Genomic DNA, 22,537 nt, shown 5'->3' with positions numbered 1-22,537 from the left:
CTTCTTTCATTTTTCACAGGCCTTTTCAAAAATGGAAAAAGCAATCTGGTTGCTATGGGCAACTGCTCCACTTTCACTCTGCACTGGTTTTGATAAATCTCCCCCATAGTTCTAACTATTGGGTCCCAATTCTGTACCAGGTAATCTACCCACCATGTGCCATTTTTCTATGGCAAAGGGTCCTTTGGTGGGATTATTACCTACTACGTATAAGTTCCTGATCCTATAAATTTAAGGATATACAGTATGGGGAAGATTTATCAAAACCTGTCCAGAGGAAAAGTTACTGAGTTGCCCATAGCAACCAATCAGATCGCTACTTTCATTTTTATCAAGGCCTCTGCAAAATGAAAGAAGCGATCTGATTGGTTGCTATGGGCAACCGGACAGCTTTTCCTCTGGACAGGTTGTGATAAATCTCCCCCTATGTACAGTGTGAACAGTACCTTATTTGTAGACAAACATATACATACAGTATATCCAATACGACTATTGTAAGATCACAATTTGCAGACTACTGTAGAGATGAGCGAACTTACAGTAAAATCTATTCGTCACGAACTTCTCAGCTCGGCGGTTGCTGACTTTTCCTGCATAAATGAGTTCAGCTTTCCGGTGCTCCGGTGGGCTGGAAAAGGTGGATACAGTCCTAGAAAAGAGTCTCCTAGGACTGTATCCACCTTTTCCAGCCCACGGAGGCACCTAAAAGCTGAACTAATTTATGCAGGAAAAATCAGCAACCGCCGAGCCGAGAAGTTTGTGACGAATCGAATTTACTGTAAGTTCGCTCATCTCTAGACTACTGCAATGGGGAGTAATAGGTTAGAGCAGTGTTTCCTAACCGGTGTGCCTCCAGCTGTTGCAAAACTACAACTCCCAGCATGCCTGGACAGCCAACGGCTGTCCAGGCATGCTGGGGGTTGTAGTTTTGCAATAGCTCGAGACGCACTGGTTGGAAAACACTGGGTTAGAGGTTATAAAGAATTGTGAGATGGCGCGGGAGTTGCAGTAACATTATAACTATATATATATATATATATATATATATATATATATATATACATATGTTTCTATATCTGTGACTGGCAGCAGATTCCACCTTCCCCAATAACCTTCACTGCGATCTGGGCGCATTTCGTTGTGAATATCAGCAGGAACCTCCTGCCCTGTCACGCGCTCCCGTTCCTTTCAATTAGCTCCTCTTTGTGGTGTCAGCCTCCATTACCTGTCTCTTTCGCACTATGGCAATACAATTGTTTCTTTATATATTGAGTGCTCCGTTTAATTGGGAAATATTGGAGATTGCTATCGCCGGAGGAGGGGGCCCCGCCATGTCACAATTGGAGAAGGGCCCCTGAATACCATTAATTTGGAGATGATAATCTGTGTCCTTTTTTTGCAGCCACTCAATAGATGCCGGGGATGATAGCACAGGACCTAACCGGGAGGGGAGGCAGAGGCTGCCACCAAATGTCTTGGTTATCAGATGCTTCATAAGGCAAAGCATTCTGGGTGCAACTGGGGCAAACCGTTATCATAGCGTTCCATAGTTTTACGAAATTGTCCTTTAAAAATTTTGGTTTACTTTACCTTTACCTATCATTTATTGTTAAATTACTTGATAAGCTCTACGTCATTAAATTCTATGTTTTAGGCTACATTCACACACTGTATTTTTGCCCGTAAAAAGTTATTTTATACAAATTGGTGGAAACGATGGCTGATTTTTTATTATTATTATCAATATTGTTATTAATTATTATAATTTGTATTATTATTTTTACTTTTAATGTCCGATTTTGTTTATTTTGAAAAAAAAAAGAAAATGATAAATATTTTAACGGTCATTGAAATAATGAAGGATTTTTGTCCCTCATTGGCACTACCAGCCGCTTTTCCATTGACAAGGGAACACATCATTATGCGCCATTGGCATACCAGAATGCCCACCCGGAAAACATTGGGCGGACATTCCGCAAGCCACTCGGAAATGCGCCACCTCCATAGAAGGCAATGCATTTCCGAGTGGATTCCGCAAAAAAATTAACATGTCAGTTCTTTCTGAGTCCATGTTCACCCCACTGTAAATGTGCGGAAATGTCTGCCCGGAAAACATGGGCGGACATTCCACACATATGAACGTTCTGGCGGGGGTCATAGGACTTCCCGCAAAATGCGCAGTCTCCTAGACAGCAATGCCTTCCACAGCAAAATCCACAGAAAGGTTAGACCAGTCTATTCTTTCTGCGCACGGGGAATCGGGATTCCTGCAGCAGAAGCTTCTGGCACGGAAATTCTGCCGTGTGAACAGTGCAGCAGAATCCCATTGAAAACAATCTGCAGCTGCAGCGGAATGTCCATTCAGAATATTCTGGCAAAATTCAGCATGGACATTCTGCCCAGTGAATGTACCCTCAGGAGTCAGGAATTGGAATTCCCATGGCAGATGTTTCCACCGGGGAAATTCCACCGGGTGCATGGTGCAGCATAATGGTAATTTTTCCATTGGATTGCGCTTGAAAATTCTGCCGTGTAAATATAGCCTTGTAAAAAGAATCAGCTAATTCTTAAATGTGAAAAGGAAATTTTTACTTCTTTGTGACCCCTTTGCAGTTTTTACCAATCTTCATTGGAAGATGCGTAAATTTATGACCATTAAATTCCAACCAGAGTAGCGAAGGAAAATTATATAAAGTGGCAGTGTGAAATGGTGCTTTAGGGAAAAGAGTATTGTATTTATACACGTTCATTTTATAGTGTCCGTACCTTTTATCACTAGTGTCCCACAGAAGGTAATGACTGGGGTTTTCTTTTAGATATCTCTAGTTCTCTTATGCCTAAAATGGTATTGTTCAGAAATGTTGCCCCTGCAAAATGGCATTTAGGATCTATTCACACTTCTGAATTTCCGCTTGCGGAATTCTGCCTCAAATTAAAGCCCATAGACTTCTATGGGATTCCGCACTCCCATTCACACTTCTGAATATCCGTTTGCAGAATTCCGCTAGCGGAATTCCGCAAGCGGAAATTCAGAAGTGTGAATGGGAGTGCGGAATCCCATAGAAGTCTATGGGCTTTAATTTTAGGCAGAATTCCACAAGCGGAAATTCAGAAGTGTGAATGGGAGTGCAGAATCCCATAGAAGTCTATGGGCTTTAACCTCTTAATGACGCAGGACGTATATTTACGTCCTGCGCCGGCTCCCGCGATATGAAGCGTGATCGCACCACGATCCCGCATCATATCGCGTTGGTCCCGGCGCTCATCAACGGCCGGGACCCGCGGCTAATACCACACATCGACGATCGCGGCGATGTGCGGTATTAACCCTTTAGAAGCGGCGGTCAAAGCTGACCGCCGCTTCTAAAGTGAAAGTGAAAGTGACCCGGCTGCTAAGTCGGGCTGTTCGGGACCGCCACGGTGAAATCGCGGCGTCCCGAACAGCTGACCGGACACCGGGAGGGCCCTTACCTGCCTCCATGGTGTCCGATTGGCGAATGACTGCTCCGTGCCTGAGATCCAGGCAGGAGCAGTCAAGCGCCGATAACACTGATCACAGGCGTGTTAATACACGCCTGTGATCTGTGTAAAAGATCAGTGTGTGCAGTGTTATAGGTCCCTATGGGACCTATAACACTGCAAAAAAAAGTAAAAAAAAAATGTTAATAAAGGTCATTTAACCCCTTCCCTAATAAAAGTTTGAATCACCCCCCTTTTCCCATAAAATAAAACAGTGTAAAAAAATAAATAAATAAACATATGTGGTATCGCCGCGTGCGTAAATGTCCGAGCTATAAAAATAAATAATTAATTAAACCGCACGGTCAATGGCATATGCGCAAAAAAATTCCAAAGTCCAAAAAGCGTATTTTGGTCACTTTTTATACCATTAAAAAATGAATAAAAAGTGATCAAAAAGTCCGATCAAAACTTCAGATCACGGCGCAAAAAATGAGTCCTCATACCGCCCTGTACGTGGAAAAATAAAACAGTTATAGGGGTCAGAAGATGACATTTTTAAACGTATAAATTTTCCTGCATGTAGTTATGATTTTTTTCCAGAAGTGCGACAAAATCAAACCTATATAAGTAGGGTATCATTTTAACCGTATGGACCTACAGAATAATGATAAGGTGTAATTTTTACTGAAATATGCACTGCGTAGAAACAGCGTTACAAAATAGCGTTTTTTTTCGATTTTGTCACACAATGATTTTTTTTTCCGTTTCGCTGTGCATTTTTGGGTAAAATGACTAATGTCACTGCAAGGTAGAATTGGCGACGCAAAAAATAAGCCATAATATGGATTTTTTGGTGGAAAATTAAAAGGGTTATGATTTTTAAAAGGTAAGGAGGAAAAACGAAAGTGCAAAAATGGAACAACCCTGAGTCCTTAAGGGGTTAATTTTAGGCAGAATTCCACAAGCGGAAATTCAGAAGTGTGAATGGGAGTGCGGAATCCGAGAGAAGTCTATGGGCTTTAATTTGTGCAGATTTCCGCAAGCCGAAATTCTGCTGTGTGAATAGACCCTTATAGTAAATTTAGGACTGTACCTGGAACATGTTTGGCCCAGCCAATGGTGACAAGCAGCTCTCTGTTGATAAGCTCACACAGGGTGGTCAGGGTGCGAAGATCACTGTCTTGAAGGTCAACATCAGGGCTGGCAAATACCTCCCCGGGCTCCACCAATACCAAATGAGATACTACTTTGTTTGCTGAAAGGAGAAAAAGAGAAGAATAAGACTGGGAGTATATTGTGACCTTGACACATCCCATTGTATCTAAGACGTAATTACTTCTCAATGTCCTCCCAACACCTACTTGTCTTCTTTCCTTGGAATGAATGGTGAGCAGTAAGGTAGGAGCAGGGATCTGGAGCCTCCACCTCCACCGGACGTCTATACTTTTGTCTACCACCGCGCACTCGATCCAACCTCACACCTAGAAGAAAAATGTAACATATGTAATCAAATAAAGAACTACTATGTACTGTATATGTGCCATGTATTAAAATGGTTCTCCGCTTTGGACAATGACGACTTCTTTAACAATTAGATCATAACTAAGTGTACCCCTGCTGGATCAGTGGGGATCCAGCATTCCGAACTCTGCTGGGCTCTGTCCCATTTAGGATCTGCTTGGCACCAAAAAAGGAAGCCGAACGGACCCTTTTTACAACAGACACATCGGGTCTTGATGGATCCTATTAAAGTGAATGGGGTCTGTCGGGTGTCCGGTATTCTACAGGAGTTGAGTGAAGAAAGTAAGTAGGACATGCAGAATTTCTTTTTTCGGCTCGTCTCAGCAATGGAGCTTCCTTCAGCAGAGCCCACCGGCAAAGTGAACTTGGCCTTATCTGTGGGGAAACCTGCCAGTAAGGCTAGGTTTACAATGCGGAATCTCCAGATAAAAAAATTCCAGGCAGAGATTCCCAGTGCGCTCGGCACGCTAGGACTGTGCAGACCAAGATCATTCTTTCAGTGGTGGAATATATGCCTCTAAATTTCATAGTTTGACATTGACAGCAATGGGATTCTGCAGCACCGGAATTCTAGCCCAAGTGTTTGAATTATCTGCAGCGCTACCACAGGTGGAAATGAAGCATTGCACCTCGCTTATTCAAATCGATGCGTCTGTGAAGGTCCTCCAGAGCAAGAGACACTCTTTGTAAACATCTGTCCACTGTGGCCAAGAAAAGAGGATCCTGAATAGTGGAACTCCTCTGTTAAAGGAATACTCCTCAGGAAAAAAAAAGATGTACAGATTTGTAAATTATTTCGATATATCAATCTTGAGCCTTCCAGGACTTATTAGCTGCTGTATACTACAGAGGAAGTTGTGTAGTTCTTTTCAGTCTGACCAGTGCTCTCTACAGTCACCTCTCTCCGTGTCAGGAACTTTCCGGAGCAGGAGAGATTTGCTATGGGGATTTGCTACTACTCTGGACACGGTGGTCAGATTGGAAATAACTACACAATTTTCTCTGGAGCATACAGTAGCTGATAAGTACTGGAAGGATTACATTTTTTTTTTAAAAGAAGTAATTTACAAATCTGTATAACTTCCTGGCACCAGTTGATTCGAAAAAATGTTTTCCTCCGGAGTACCCCTTTCACCTATGTTTAAGGTAAAGTCCAGTAGTTGTGACTGTCCTCCTGGGTATGGTAATATGCCAGTGCTTTGTAGGGCCTTAAAAATGTATACACCACCCCATAAAATCTAGAAACAAGATTACCCATATATGTTCCCTTTAAGGATTAGTACAATTAGTTGCATCAATTTACCTCAATTTAACACTAGAATAAGTCCACAAGAACAAATTGGGGCACCATAGGTCAGTTATCCATTGTCAGAATGAATTGGTTGTAAAAGGGAGATAAGGACAATGTTAAAGTGGTCTTGCATGTACCTTCCTTCATCATTCCAACTTTCAGGCACTTGCGGAAGCGGCAGGCTTGACAAGACTTCCTCCGCCGCTTGGTAATTTCACAGTCGTTAACCACGGGACAACTATATTCAATGTTACCTGTGAAAAGACAGACACAACACTGTGGATACAAATATACCATGCAGGAGGTATGTCTAGGACAGTGGACTCCAAACAGTGCCTTCCCGAGCATGCTGGGAGTTGTAGTTCTGCAACATCTGGAGGTTTACGGTTTGAAGACCACTAGGATGTTTGCTTCTTAAAAGGGTACTCCGTTGAAAACATGTTATCCCCTATCCAAAGGATAGGGATAATATGTTAGATCGTGGGGGTCCCCCCTCGGGGTTGGCAGCAACAGCGCCCAGAACACGGAAGCTTGCAGCTTCCGTGTTTGTGATGTCGCACCATGCCCCCTCCAGTCACGTCTATGAGAGGGGTCATGGCGGCTAGTACATAGCCATCATGCCCGCTCCCATGGACATGAATGGAGGTGGCTGGCATCGTCAATCATCGGGAGTTCGCTCCACGCACCAAATTACAGGGGTGCCGCAGCGGAGATGGGGGGGGGGGTTCCCCAGTGTCTGGACCCCCATGATCTAACATCTTATTCCTTATGGATAGGGGATAAGATGGATAGGGCATAAGATGTTTTCAGCAGAGTACCCCTTTAAGGGTAAAGGACAAGTATCATGAAAAAAACTTTATGAAAAAAAGTTTTGGATCACGGGGGGTCAGAGCGCTGGGGCCCCCGTGATCTGCTGTTTAGAGTTGGGGCCACCACGCCCCTTCTATATAGTTCTATGGGAGAGCCGAAGATTGCCGAACGGCTCTCCCATAGAGCTATATGGAGGGGGCGTGGAAGCCCCTGTAATGGAGAGCCTGGGCTCCAAACAGCTGATCGTGGGGAGGGCAGCGCTCGGAACCCCAGACGATCTAAATCTTATCCCCTATCCTGTGGATAGGGGGATCATTTTTTTCATGATACTTTTCCTTTATGACCAGATTATAGATGTTGATCTCTAGCCGATATTTTTATCCATGAGATGTATTTTATGGTCAAATGCAAATGTATTTCAGATAAAATAGTTTTTTTTAACATATGTATTTGAATAATATAATTTGGTGTGATTCATATAACCACAAAGCAGTCTTCAAGGCCCATCAACAGTCCAGGATTGGAACATTTTCCCTGTTCTATACCACTGGTGAAATTGAAAACTGTAAAAATGTTGGTGGGCTTTAAAGGGGTAATCTGAGGACCTTAAAAAAAAATAAAAAAGTACTTTACATGGTGTGGATTGTACTGACATAGCCCCCTGGCTTGTTTCTGCCACCAGTCTCTGCTCCCCGAAGCAAATCCTATTAAAACTACATTTCCCTAAACTAAACTGAAGAGCTAAACTGAGCGTTAACTATAGAGATGAGGTGGGTTTTTTCAGTTCTGAAGAAGTAATGACCTGTATGGGACAGCAGGGGATAGGTGTATAGAATAGGGGAGGGAATAAAGGGAGAGGGGCTGCTGGAGCCTGGGGTTAAAGTGAAGGAGAGAGATTCGTGGCATGGTTTACGGACCATTAGGGGGAGGGGTCATGGGGGGACCAGTCTGGTACAAGGGGGTAGGCAAGCAGTGTGGACGGGGAAAATAAGTGACTTTTTGGTGTGGGAGAAATATGGATAAGAAAATCATTACATGGAATGTGCGGGGAATTAAAGATGGAAGAAAAAGAGTAGCAATTTTCAATAGGATTGTAAAATTTATTCCCGCTATAGTGTGTTTGGTTGAAACCCACCTAACAAAAGATACTTTGATATAGTTGAAAAAAAGATGGGTGAAATATTCTTTTCACTCCACCTTTTCGGGATTCCCCTCTGGGGTAACAGTCCTTATACATGAGCAGGTAGATTTGTTTTTTTGTTTGTTAAATGAGAAGGGATTGAAACCCTATTGGCGTTTTTGTATATTCCTCCTCCCTTCTCCATAGAGTTTATAGCAGATAAAGAATACAGGGATATCTTTATATCAGGGGATTTTAATTCAGTGTTCGATAAAGAGAAAGATTGGCAGGGTAGGAATCTAGGGGTCAGCACTACTAAGTTACACAAATATTGTCAAGAGATGGGTTGGGGGGGATATATGGCGCGGTTTATATTCAAATAAGGTTGTGTTTTCTTGTTTTAATAGCGTCTTGAATCGTGACTCGGCACTGTTGAGTATAAAAAAAAAGAGTTATGAAGCAGGGTGTGTATCTGGTCACGCATTAATGATTTGTTATATTAGGAATAGCTCTGTACAAGGGAAGATTCATAGCATGGTTATTAACACTTATTGGTTAAATATTACAAAAGTCATGCAAGGCATTATTGAAGAAATTACAAATTTTTGGGATATGAATAAAGGCTCCACTAGTATACACATGGTGTCACTAAAAGCGTTTTTGAGAAGCACTTTAGTTAAAAATATTGTACACTTTAAAATGAAATGTAAGGAGAGGGAAGAGAAGTTGTTGAATGATATTAAAAAAGAAGGTGAATATGTTACGAATTTGTTGCCAGAACAATGGGAAAAAGTGATGGCTGCACAAAGGGCATACGATGATTTGTTAAGGGAAAAGGCACAACACTCTTTTACTTAAAGGGCAACAGAAATATGTAGAAGGGGGAAGCCAGGTAGGTTCTTACCCAGCATTATCCAGAATCAAAGGGAAGAGAATAATATTTGAGCATTAAAGGATCCCTCAGGTAGGTTAGTTACAACCAACGAGGAAATACAGAGAGTTACTCGGGAATTTTATCAGGATTTATATAAGAGAAAGGTAAAACTGATGCAGAGATCAAGAAATACCTAAATAATTTAAAGCTACCAAATATTTCAGGGATACAACGATCAGACATTAATAAAACGATCATTCTGCAGGAATTAAAGGAAACGGTTTGGTCAATATCAGGAAACTTAGTTCCCGGGTTGGAGGGTTTTTGTTTTGAAGTCTATTGGGTTTTTGGGGATTTGCTGCTCCCTTGCCTTTTGGAGGTGGTTAATGAATCCTTGGTGATGGGGGGGGGGATCTCTCCCCATCAATGGCAGAAGCCATTATTATTCTGATTCTGAAAAAAAGGCAAGGAGAGGACCGAAATGGATGCTTACCGACCAATATCTTTGTTGAATATGGACTGCAAGTTTTTTGCGAAGATCTTCACAAAACATATTCAACGAGTTATTACATCAGTTATCGGTGAGGAACAGAAGGGTTTTATACCAGAGAGAAATTTATATGGGGACATTCAGAGGACATTCCTGAATATACAGAGTAAAGGCGGGGACCCCAGCTCCATCCGGCCTCTGGACACCAATAAATCATTCAACAGGGTGGAGTGGGGATTCCTCATCAACATCATGGAGGTAATGAATTTTGGGAACTTTATTATTTAAGGTATTAAGACTCTTTACCGAAGCCCCAGTGCTAGAATTAGTGTTAACGGATCCACATCTGAAAGATTTTTTTATTACATAAAGGAACCCGCCAGGGCTGTCCCCTGTCCCCCTCTCTGTTTTCTTTAGTAATAGAAACATTGGTGCATATTATTAGATTCTCAAATGTTTTTGATGGGTTTGGGGTGTGGGGCAAGAAGGAGAAAATTTTGCTTTACACAGACGATATAGTGCTGTTTGTTACAGACCCAGTAGAAAAGATCTCCGGGATAACTGAAATGGTGGAAGAATTCGGGAGTTTTTCAGGGTATAAAATAAACTGGTCCAAGTCCACTCTTTTAACTTTGGAGGGGGATATCCCTGAAGAAATAGGGAGTGTTCAAATTTTGAAACCCGAGGGGAATCTTGAATATTTGGGGATTAAAATCTCTCGAAATTTAGAGGAGTTTCCTAAACTAAATCTTACTCCATTAATAGAAAAGATTAAAGGGAAAATCAATATCTGGAGTAAATTGCCCCTGAGTATGGCAGACAAAATTGTGCTTAGTAAAATGTTTATTCTCCCTATGACTCTTTTTCTTAGATCTGCCCCAGGGTGGATTAATGACAAATCTTTTAAGGGTATTGAGAGGATCATTAATGATTTGGTTTGGAGATGGAAGCGAGTGAGAGTTAAACAAGGCCTCCTTAATCCTCCGGTCAGAGAAGGGGGGCTGGGAATTCCCAACTTTCAATTATATTACATTGCTGCCCAGCTTAGCTTTATTTTGGAAGAAGAAAAAATGATAACATTTTTTTGGGGGAAGCAGGGGGAAGAGGGTTACTTGGTATTAGAACTTGCGGAAAGTGGATGGTTGGAGCACATGGACTGGGCTTCCTCAATTTTTTGTAAGAGGCTGCGCAAGGTTTGGGGATTCATTAGAAAGTACATTGGAGTGAAGGGAAGTTTTAAATGTACTTTGTTGTGGAGTAATCCCTTTTTTCCTGAATTCTTAAAACTGAAGGAATATGTGAATTGGGAGAACTTTGGGATACCAAAAGTAGGGCAATTAGTGAAAAGTAGGGCAAACCTGGGAAAGTAGGGCAAAATCTTAGGAAAGTTCTTGGAAGGATATATAAATTGTTAATCCATTATCATGATCCTGGCAAGATTGTTGGCAGCAGGGTAAAATGGGAGGAGGAGGTTGGAGAAATGGAGGAGGAAATGTGGAAAGAAGTATTTAGGAATAATGTAGGAGCATCCATCAATACGAATGTTATATAGAGCACATAATACCCCGTTTTCACTGTTTAAGATGGGTAAAAGATCTGACGCAACGTGTCCCAGATGTCAAGTAGAAATGGCCGACCTCTGTCATATGGTGAGGGGATGTGAGGAGATTCAAAAGCTATGGAATGTTTTTTTTTTCTTTTCTAAGATTGAGGCCAACTTTACAGGTAAACTACCCTACAAAATCCGTACAGCTATTTTTGGGATCGGAATTGAGGGAAAAGAACATACAGGCTTGATACTAAAATTATTAGGGGCTGTACGTATTTTGATATTAAGAAGTTGGTTCTCACCTAAATCCCCCCCACATTAAGGCATGGGAGCTTTTTGTTAATAAGATCAAATGCTATGAGTTAATTTACTATAAAAAAAAAAAAAGAAAAGGCCCTGTGATTAGTAAAGCTTGGGAGAAGTGGGCATAACATGAAAACTCGTACCAGACTGGTAGAGGTGGGGAGGTAGGGTTTTGGAGGAATAAAGTAGATGTTGATGGCTGTTTCTTTTATGAATGTATGTAATATTTTGTTATAAATAAAAAAAATAAAAAAATACAACATTTCCCAGCAGTCCTCACTGCCAAGAACGGTAGAATGGGGGCGTGACTTGTCGTTATGATGTCAGAAGTGGGCATGACTAGATGAGCTATGATAGAGAGGGGGTGGCTTGGTTGACAACTTTAGAAAGTGGGTGTGGCTTGTCACATGATGTCACAAAAGGACGTGGCATACAAGGAGAGGACGCTAAAAGCCAGGACAAAGTGTCACATGATCTCTGTCTCTTTTTGGAGGGGGGAAAGAGGAGAGAGGAGACAGAGTTGACAGAGGATGGCAGGTTTTTCTACACTTCCTGTCTGTCACATCATATTCCAATAGGAAACACAGCCAAGTACAGGTAAAAAGTGTATATTGCAATACAGTTGGTCTAGCCATGAGGGGACAAAATTTGAATAATTTTTGCTGTCCAGAGTACCCTTTTAAAGGAGACCTCCAGCCAAAAATAACTTATACCCTATCCACAGGATAGGGGATAAGTAGCTGATTGCAGGGGATCAGACCACTGGGACCCCCTGCAATCTCCAGAACGGGACCCGGCACTCTCCTATTTATTTCTGTGGAATCACCGAAAGGACCTGCGTACAGCACTTGGGGATCATAAGCGCTCCAATAGAAATGAATGGAGCATGTGCCATCTACCAGTAGATGGCACGCGCTCTAGCTGGGTTCCCATTCTGGAGATTGCGGTGTCCCAGAGGTCGAACCCCCCTCGATCAGCTACTTATCCCCTATACTGTGAATAGGGTATAAGTTATTTTTGGCTGGAGGTTGGGAACACTGGTCCACAGTAACACTGAAGTAACACTGAAGTAACACTGAAGTTAACTCCAATACAAAATGGAGTCACGATCTCCAATGGCACGGAGTTGCAGCTGTCTTTAATATAAAGCATTGGCATTGATGTACTCTATTAGCACTTGCACCCCAGTCCTGGAGTATGCATTACCATATCTTTAACTGGAAGATGAACCTACTTGAAATATTCATTTTACTGTGGCAACACCAAATTACCTGCCATATAGGTTATAGGAAGCAGGTACGCAATGGGAATATACCATCACGATACATGTTTGTGATACGGTATGTGACATGTCCATACAGTCATCTTGGATGGTGACAGTCTCAGTAAGACAGATGTAAACATCTCTCCCCTCCCTGATCTTCCCCCTGCGTTCCTTTGGGGTATCTGCAGCTTATTTAATTACAAATGAGGATAAACAGAGAGAAAGTGGAGGAGAGGCAGAGCCTGCTGTATAGCGGCAGCGTGTCCCTGGGGGGGCCCATGTTAGAATGTGAAGGGATGCTCTGCCACTCACAGCTTACACACACTAATGAATATTGACTGCTCTCTTTTGCCTGACAGATTTCTCCTCGGGTCCATGTGTGGGGATGGAGGGGAGACCAACCCTGTGGAAACTTGGCACTACCTCCCATCAATACTTCAATTAGCCGCTGTGGCCTCAATTGAAGTAGGAAATTAAGGAGTTAAAGAAGAAATTATTATGAATGGATTGACTGGACAAATGCGGTCAGGAAAGTGGACATATGTGTCTTCGTTTTCTCTAAGGCGGTCCTTTTCCCAGAGCGGTTTCATGTAATACATGATATATATATGTGTTGTCTATACAGAGCCATATTTGCCTATATATATATATATATATATATATGGTATGGGGAGTGATGCAGGGCAGATGGAATTACCCTAGGGGCAGATGGAATTACACTATGGGAAGATGGCATTAAACCCTTGTATTCGTGACGCCAGGGCGTGGTTTATCCTCAATACCACCCAAAGGTATACCGCTGGATCCTGGGCTAGGCACGGGGGCAATAATGATTCTGACGCCAAGTTGCGGATAATGGTAGCTTTACTGAGCGACAGATGGTACAGTCTATACAGTGTAGCCAGGGCCCACGGAGGTGACCAGTGACTTCAGAGACCTTAAGGGCTTGCTGGGACTTGCAGTGGTTTTGGACAATTTAGTGCAGGCCACGTTGACTTGACAGTGACTGACTTCACTTGACTGTAGAAAGACTAAGCTGTGACTTTATCTTACTTGTAGACTTGTAGACATGTGGCTGCAGACTTGACTTGAGGCTCCTATGACTCCAGACTCTTAGGCTCAACTGCACCTCAGCAAAGACTTAGGAACTAAGAGCGAGAAGAGACTCCTCCCAGGGCTTTTATGGGGGAGACTCTGGTGGGGTCCAATTGGTCACCCTTAGGTCACCTGGTCACTGGTACCGCCTGGGTAAGAATCACATGACAGCCCATATGACAACTGGTGATCACATGTTAACCTTTCTTAAAGATACAACATACTTATATAAATAACATAGGGGATTATATACAATTACAGTAGAACAGATGTGGGGGGGGGGGGGGCAGGGTACACTGCAGGGAAGCTGGGGTATGGGCTAACAAATCCCGTACTGGGCCACCATATATACAGTGGGGATCAAAAGTTTGGGCACCCCAGGTAAAAAAAATTATTAATGTGCATAAAGAAGCCAAGGAAAGATGGAAAAATCTCCAAAAGGCATCAAATTACAGATTAGACATTCTTATAATATGTCAACAAAAGTTCGATTTTATTTCCATCATTTACACTTTCAAAATAACAGAAAACAAAAAAATGGTGTTTGCAAAAGTTTGGGCACCCTGCAGAATTTATAGCATGCACTGCCCCCTTTGCAAAGCTGAGACCTGCAAGTCATGGATTGTTCTCAATCATCATCTGGGAAGACCAGGGGATGTCAATCTCAAAGGTTTTAAATGCCCAGACTCATCTGACTTTGCCCCAACAATCAGTACCATGGGTTCTTCTAAGCAGTTGTCTAGAAATATGAAACTGAAAATAGTTGAGGCTCACAAAGCTGGAGAAGGCTATAAGAAGATAGCAAAACGTTTTCAGATGTCAATATCCTCTGTTCGGAATGTAATTAAGAAATGGCAGTCATCAGGAACAGTGGAAGTTAAAGCAAGATCTGGAAGACCAAGAAAAATATCAGACAGAACTGCTCGCAGATTGTGAGAAAAACAATTCAAAACCCACGTTTGACTGCACAATCCCTCCAGAAAGATCTGGCAGACACTGGAGTTGTGGTACACTATTCCACTATAAATAGATACTTGTACAAATATGGTCTTCATTGAAGAGTCATCAGAAGAAATCCTCTTCTACGTCCTCACCACAAAAATCAGCGTTTGAACTTTGGAAATGAACATATAGACAAGCCTGATGCATTTTGGAAACAAGTTCTATGGACCGATGAGGTTAAAATTGAACTTTTTGCCTGGAATGAGCAAAGGTACGTTTGGAGAAGAAGGGGAACAAAATTTAATGAAAAGAACCTCTGCCCAACTGTTAAGCATGGGGGTGGATCAATCATGCTTTGGGGTTGTATTGCAGCCAGTGGCACAGGGAACATCTCACGAGTAGAAGGAAAAATGGATTCAATAAAATTTCTGCAAATTTTGGATGCTAACTTGATGCCATCTGTGAAAAATCTGAAGTTAAAGAGAGGATGGCTTCTACAAATGGATAATCATCCTAAACACACCTCGAAATCCACGGGGGATTACATCAAGAGGTGTAAACTGAAAGTTTTGCCATGGCCTTCACAATTTCCTGACCTCAACATAATTGAAAATCTATGGATAGACCTTAAAAGAGCAGTGCGTGACAGACAGCCCAGAAATCTCAAAGAACTGGAAGACTTTTGTAAGGAGAAAAGATACCTCAAACAAGAATTGAAAGACTCTTGGCTGGCTACGAAAAGCGTTTACAAGCTGTAATACTTGCCAAAGGGGGGCAGTACAAGATATTAACTCTGCAGGGTGCCCAAACTTTTGCAAACACCATTTTTTTGTTTTCTGTTATTTTGAAAGAGTAAATGATGGAAATAAAATCTAACCTTTGTTGACATATTATAAGAATGTCTAATCTGTAATCTGATGCCTTTTGGAGATTTTGCCCTCTTTCCTTGGCTTCTTTATGCACATTAATAAAATTTTTACCTGGGGTGCCCCAACTTTTGATCCCCACTGTAAAAAAAATAAAAATAAAAATAAATATACACATATATATATATATATATATATATATATATACATACATAGATACTTTTTTTTAATATGTATATATATATATTTAGTTTTTTTCGGGTCTTTCGCTGGTTTCTGATGTATTGTGTTCAGAAAAAGAATAGAACAGCTGTCAAAAAAACAGCTGCTTCGCATTCAACTCTTGGTCTTGGGACAACAGTGCGTTACAGGGAATCCAGGGCAGAGCCATGCATGGTGGAAAGTAAGAGTGTACATACCATAGGGACAGCCCATGTGGCTGCTAAGGTGTCCCTGGAGAGAAGAGGCCATTGTAGGTTGGTCTTGTGCCCATTGGTCAGTGGAAACCTACAGGGTGATGTGGTGCCATGGAAAATAGTTTATATGTATGCTATGAGGAACCCATTCCCTTTGGACTCCACTGGTTAGGAGGTTATACAATTTGAACCATATACAATTCATACCATTATACTGATGGTCTGATGTACGCATGGGGGAGTCTATTGCATGAGCACAAGAACACCCAACCCATCACTTTGCACATTCTTAAGGTTACATATGTTATTACTACAATGTTACTCAACTCAGTATAGTATTTGACACCTATGGTATGAATGTAAAGAACAACCTCTCAATATCTGTAGACTATATGTTTAGTCTTACAGCAGCTAAAGGTAAACTTAACTCTAAGGGTACATTCACACTATGGAAATTCCACTCGCAGCAGAATTCCCATTGCTGTCAATGGGATTCTGTAACGAAGTTCACATGTCAGAGATTCGGCAGTAGAACTTCCAACATAGAATTGGATTCTGCCAAAAAAAATAAAACACACATTTTGGACCAAACCAAAGGGTTTGGGGGGGGGTCTGGCAATGTTGTCCTAGCATATTTACTATGATAAACAACATAAAAATGGCTGAAATCATAGCTGAGATTTACACTAGCTCTGGGTCGCATTTATTAGGATCTAGTTAATCTAATGGCAGCAAGATTTTACGTAAAACTAGCATGTGTCTGGGACTAATAAACTAAGGAGACAAAAGCATTTCTAAAAAATCTGAGTTTTTTTTAAATATATTTACATAACCATACCAAAGTAGGGGCTTCACACTTCACACAAAATAACACAATGGCCCTCATTTACTTAGAAAATCGGGTTGTAAGTCTATGTTGCTTTCTTACCCGATTGCTTTTTTCCCCTGGTATTTATTATTATGTCGCATCCTGTTTGTCGCACTGGGTTTTGTTGGTTTTGGTTTCCAACTCCTCTGAGTTGTCGGGAAAAAATCCACAACAATTCAACAAATTCGGGTTGGAAACCTTAATAAATACGTGAGAAAGCTCAGAAATGTCAGGTTACGCCCCTTTTTCTGGTTTGGGAAAATCCACATCGGGTCCATCGGGAAAAAATTTCGCATTGTGTCGCAGACTGGCGCACGACATGGCGCAGCCAAAGATGTGCCAAAAAAAAACGACAAAACAAGTCGGGTTTACAATAGTAAATGAGGGCCAATATGCGCTTATATATTTCTTTACACTATCATTAAAGCTGGTGTAATAATCGTGCCAAAATTTACATAAAAAACATGTTCTTGGGAGGGGAATGTATCATTTTACACAGTTTTTCTGGTTGTAAAAGGTCCAAAAATGTTGTGCAATGGGTCAAAAAGATTTTGCATGTCACGATTCGGCTTACGGGTAGTGGATCCGCTGTGTCAGCGAGGGATTGGCATGGACCGTGCTAGTGGACCGGTTCTAAGAGGCTACTGGATTTCACCAGAGCCCGCCGCAAAGCGGGATGGTCTTGCTGCGGCAGTAGCAACCAGGTCGTATCCACTAGCAACGGCTCAACCTCACTGACTGCTGAGAAGGCGTGGGACAGAAGGACTAGGCAGAGGCAAGGTCAGACGTAGCAGAAGGTCGGGGGCAGGCGGCAAGGTTCGTAGTCAGGATGGGTAGCAGAAGTTCAGGTACACAGGCTTTGGACACACTAAACGCTTTCACTGGCACAAGGCAACAAGATCCGGCAAGGGAGTGCATGGGAGGAGGTCAGATATAGTCTGGAGCAGGTGGAAGCCAATTAAGCTAATTGGGCCAGGCACCAATCAATGGTGCACTGGCCCTTTAAGTCTCAGAGAGCTGGCGCGCGCGCGCCCTAGAGAGCGGAGCCGCGCGCGCCAGCACATGACAGCAGGGGACCGGGACGGGTAAGTGACCTGGGATGCGATTCGCGAGCGGGCGCGTCCCGCTGTGCGAATCGCATCCCCAACGGCCATGACAGTGCAGCGCTCCCGGTCAGCGGGACTGACCGGGGCGCTGCAGGGAGAAAGACGCCGTGAGCGCTCCGGGGAGGAGCGGGGACCCGGAGCGCTAGGCGTAACATTGCACAGTGCAGACACATCCAAGAAGACAATTAGAATTTTTTTAAATTTTTGCACAATCTCATGCCAGCCTTGAACACACTTAGAATCTTGTCTACATCTAAACTAATTTGCTATATATATATAAAGAACATACTCTTCTGTGATAAATGGGAAAGTGCGCATGAAGTACACACAGTCAAACGGGTAAAAACACAGTGATAAATCCATGCGTTAAGCTAGACCGCGACACCTTTTTAAAAATGGAGAGCATAGTATAAAAATCTAATTTTTTTCTGTGGAAGTTTTTGAAAATTTTCTTTAAATGTTTAGCACCAAAATTTGAGAATTGAACGTTGTGTCTCCAAAAAATTGATCCATAAATTGTCCACTTGGGTAAAATTATCATTTGATTCCCGATTTGTTTGTCTGATCTGCTCGCCTTTCATTTGCACAGTTCCATTCTCAAGGGTTCGTCGCTGATGTACAGGATGACACAAGAGCCGTCTAATGCCTTTTTCCTTTCACTCTCCATATTGAGCCTTCACACGCAGATCAATGAGATTATTCAACCAATTTAAGGCGTTGGCTGGCTCACAACATTTCTCAAAAAGATCCATAACCTTCCAAGGGGGAAAAGAAAGCTAAGTGGAATCTGGACAAGTGCCAGATGACTAGACACCATACCTTGGCCTATATACCTTCATTGAGCTCTTCAAACCTAACCCTTCCACCTACGTCTCGTAGCTGCCCACCACATAGACTCTGGTTCTCCTTATTTGACAGAGATGACATCTGAGTCTTGTGGAATTTCTGTAGACACTTTCCAGTATTTATCAGACATCTCTGATCACTAAAATACCACTACAGACTTTTCTTTTCTCCTCCACCTGAAAATGGTGTTCCTTCATGTGTCACCTCCATCCTACACATCTTTGCCTATGTTCACCCTGGGGGTGTGGTTCTGATCCACTAGGTTAACATTGTGTACACTATCACAGAATATTGAAGACTACTCAGTCGGTCAGAGAAGAAAGAAATGTTGTATGTCATGTTTTTTCTCTCTCGCTCAACTACTGTAAAATACTGGACAAGGACTCCATTTAATTCAATGGGATCCATCGTGACCCAGTGGTGTAAGTTGTGCTCTGACCCATTCAGGGTCCCTTCGGTGCAAAAAAAAAGAGCCAAACAGACCTTGAACAGGTTGGAGCACAATGGATGTATGAATTTAGCCTAAGCTGTGAATCCAGCATTGAGTTCAGATCTAATACTCTCTAACAGCTCCTGTAGTCTTTCTGCTTCTGGCTCTTTCCACCAACATAGACTTCTATAGGCTGCTGTAATCTGATTCCTCAATTAAATAATCTGCCTATACTATGGATGTTTGCAAGGTTTGTTGAAACCACAGTAAGCATTTTAGGGATTTGTTAAAAGTGTTAGTGTCTCAATGGGTACAGCTCAGTTATTCCCTGACTTGCTGAATTTGGACTTCATAACAACCACCATACCCATGGTAACATTAACATATCCTTTGTGATGGTCCTACTTTGATGAAGGATACACAACCACTTCTGCCAAGAACTACATTCTAACATTATCCTCTTATAATTGTTTATGCCTATGAAATAATAAAATTTTTATGCAGTGCATGCCTCATATTTCTATGCATGGAGACAAAGGGTTAATCACAGGACTCTTACGATCCTGTGATTACTCCTTACCTGTTTAGTTATGAAGATTAATCAATAAAGATTTAATTATGTTGTTATAACCTCTGGCCTTGTCCATCAGGAGCTGCCAAATATCATTGTTACTGTGCGGGACCAGGGGAGGGCAAAGTGGTTCTACGATCACTCTAGAATTACAAATATAGACAGGCTGCCATGTTACTCAATGCACCATTAATATTCATGACAATTCCCCAAACACTCTACCTCTATAGTGTCCCTAGTATGGCCAGAATCTGCTGCCGTCTTGTAATGGAGAGTCCATCCATGTGCTGAGTATAATGGGTTAGTCCTTCCTAGGTGAACGTCAAAGCCTGGTGAGCCACCACAGGGGTGAAGTCTAGTCAGTCATAGTCCAGTCAGTCAAGTCTGCTAAAGTTAGCGTGGGTCTGCATAATTCAGTCCAAATGCACTACAAGTCCCAGCGAGCCTGCAAGTCTCCTTAAGTCACTGGTCATCTCCTTGGGACTAACTGAGCTGTAAAGACTATTCCATCTATCTGCCTCAGTAAAGCTGCCGTTGTTCCGTAACTTTGCATCGGAGTGATTATTTGCCCCGTGCTTAGCCCAGGAACCAACGGCCATACCTCGGGTGGTGTAGAAGACAACCACGCCCTGGCGTCATGGACACAAGGGGTTAATGCCATCTACCCCTAGGATTATAATATCTGCCCTTTCATGCAACACCCTCACCACAACTTTGGCATCACGAACAGGATACGGGTGTGCACCTTATGCAAAAAGTACACCCTCCACCCCCGTCTGTACTGCCAAAAATTTGCACGCCGATTCAAAAAGAAATTGGGCCAGAAAGTGTACGGGACTTTGTCAGTGAAATTTGCATGTTAAGAGGTGCTTGTGAAATAGAGGGGGAGGTGAAGAAACATTTATTGTATGCCATTGTTAACCATGTAAAAGTTGTGCCTGCCATGTGTAAGATACGTGCTGAAGCTATGCTGCGTGGCAAAATGCTTGTTGTACCTGAAAGAGTTAAAGATGTGGAGGAGAAGCGCATGAAAAAGTCCTGCGTTGGTCAGCGTCCCCCCCCTGGGCGAGGAAGTCAAGTTGCAGTCTCGAATCCTAAGTGGAACCAGAAAAGTCTGCCCCTTGTTGCTGGGGGAGCAGAATGGAGGGACGTACTTCCTGCCGACGGCCATATTGCCGTAGCCCACTATAAAAGGAAGAGCGCCACTGGACCTCTTCAGTCTGCAGGAAGTTGGTGGGCAAAAGCAAAATGGCGGAAGCACAGGAAAGCACGAGGTCTGTGAGTCCCAAGATGGCCAAGATATCAACCGAAGAGTCAGATGTGAGTGCTGCATTTTCTACCCCTTCCAGCCAGTCCAGCCCAGAGTCCACCCCTCAGGCCCAGAAGTCTGCAGCACGCCCCAGATCACCCCCACTTCCAGAATGGGTGTTTGGCGATGAGCCGCAAGTAGGCCGTGATATGCACTAGTACCTGTCAAAGCTACCTAAGATGGCTTTCATCGCTCCCAAGTACACCCCAAGTCGAGGAGCAGCAGTGTCCAGTCCAGATGTGCCGAGGCCTACCCACCGGGCACCAACTGAAGTGCCTCAGCCTACTCCTACTGAGGAGGAAGTTTGGCCAGCCCAACAGGCACCAACACTTTTTGTCCCCCTGTGGTGCAAGCTGCTGCGGTACAGATTGCGGTAACCGTGAGCCCCACCATCACTGATTCCAAGCTATCCCAAGTGTCTTGGAACACACAAGTCAGTCCCTTGGAAGGGGCACAGGCCTGTGATTCCAGCTACATGTCTCAACCTAAAAAGCACCCTGACAGGCTAGGTTGGGATGGAAAATTTCCAGGTAAAGCTCACGTGTTCATCTTGTTTCTTTTACTGCTACTAAGTCGCGAGACTGACAATTATTTTGTGGAAGTACCACTGTTGTTTTACAGGTTCAACGTAACATTCAAGAGATGCACCTGGTGGACTAACCAAGAACTACCTGTAACCATTTTGCGTAAGTTTATGTGCCCGGCTCAAGCCGTGATCCTTTACTACAGACTCTTGAGTACCTGGACTGTGGAGCTCTACTATTATTCCTGCAAAGAGTAATATATTGTTCTTGTTTTGCACAAGTATATGCAATACTAAGAACTTTTGTGAAGTTGAACCACTGGGACACCTTGTAATAAAGTGTATATAAAATGTTTGCACAAAATGTCTATATTGTCTAATGTTCTTTCTATCCATTGCATTTGTAAAGGAGGTATCCTGAGCCTATCAGGAAAAGCATATCTGCTTACCTTATTGCCATAAAATGCACGTTAGTGTAAATAGTGCTTATGTATATAATAGACAGTAGCCAAGGAAATATGGTATTATTGTCTAATCTTGTCTAGTCATTAGAGAATATCTAATTCTTGAGTCATTTCATCTACAAAAGTCAGTAAAGATATATAAAATAGTAAGTAATGTACATAGTATATTTTGTGATAGTCACATGTCATATTCAGTTAGGACTGTAGCTATAAAGCCTGTGTATATTAAATCGACATCATCCATCAAATGTCTAATGTTTATCATTTCCTGTCCACTGTGCACAGGATACTCTTGTGGCCAAAGAGAGATGACCTGAAGGTCGAAAGTAGCACATAAAAGTGGCAGAGCTATTGTGTGCATATGTAATATTGTCATGTGCTGTAATAAGGTCATTAACTGCTAACTAAATGTTATGG

General features: G+C 42.5%; 1 protein-coding gene across 8 annotated transcripts in view; it reads right to left on the bottom strand.

The window, feature by feature from the left end:
- Positions 1 to 22,537, bottom strand: part of LOC130290448 (estrogen-related receptor gamma-like) — a 43,527-nt gene that overhangs the window by 11,012 nt on the left and 9,978 nt on the right. For 6 of the 8 annotated variants that reach the window (XM_056538087.1, XM_056538086.1, XM_056538091.1 and 3 more), the window contains exons 3-5: positions 6,412 to 6,528; positions 4,824 to 4,943; positions 4,556 to 4,717 (exon numbers count right to left, since the gene is read on the bottom strand). In XM_056538087.1, the coding sequence (XP_056394062.1) occupies positions 4,556 to 4,717; positions 4,824 to 4,943; positions 6,412 to 6,528 (399 nt within the window). Of the gene's footprint in view, positions 1 to 4,555; positions 4,718 to 4,823; positions 4,944 to 6,411; positions 6,529 to 20,819; positions 20,922 to 21,294; positions 21,968 to 22,537 lie in introns of those variants that run through there. The other 2 variants (XM_056538093.1, XM_056538092.1) reach the window with 2 other exon arrangements.

Source organism: Hyla sarda, chromosome 9 (assembly GCF_029499605.1).
Source record: "Hyla sarda isolate aHylSar1 chromosome 9, aHylSar1.hap1, whole genome shotgun sequence".
In the NCBI taxonomy this organism is placed as follows: Eukaryota; Metazoa; Chordata; class Amphibia; order Anura; family Hylidae; genus Hyla; species Hyla sarda.
The sequence above is the reverse complement of the archived record's forward strand: the minus strand, read 5'-3'. Positions and strand labels throughout refer to the sequence as shown.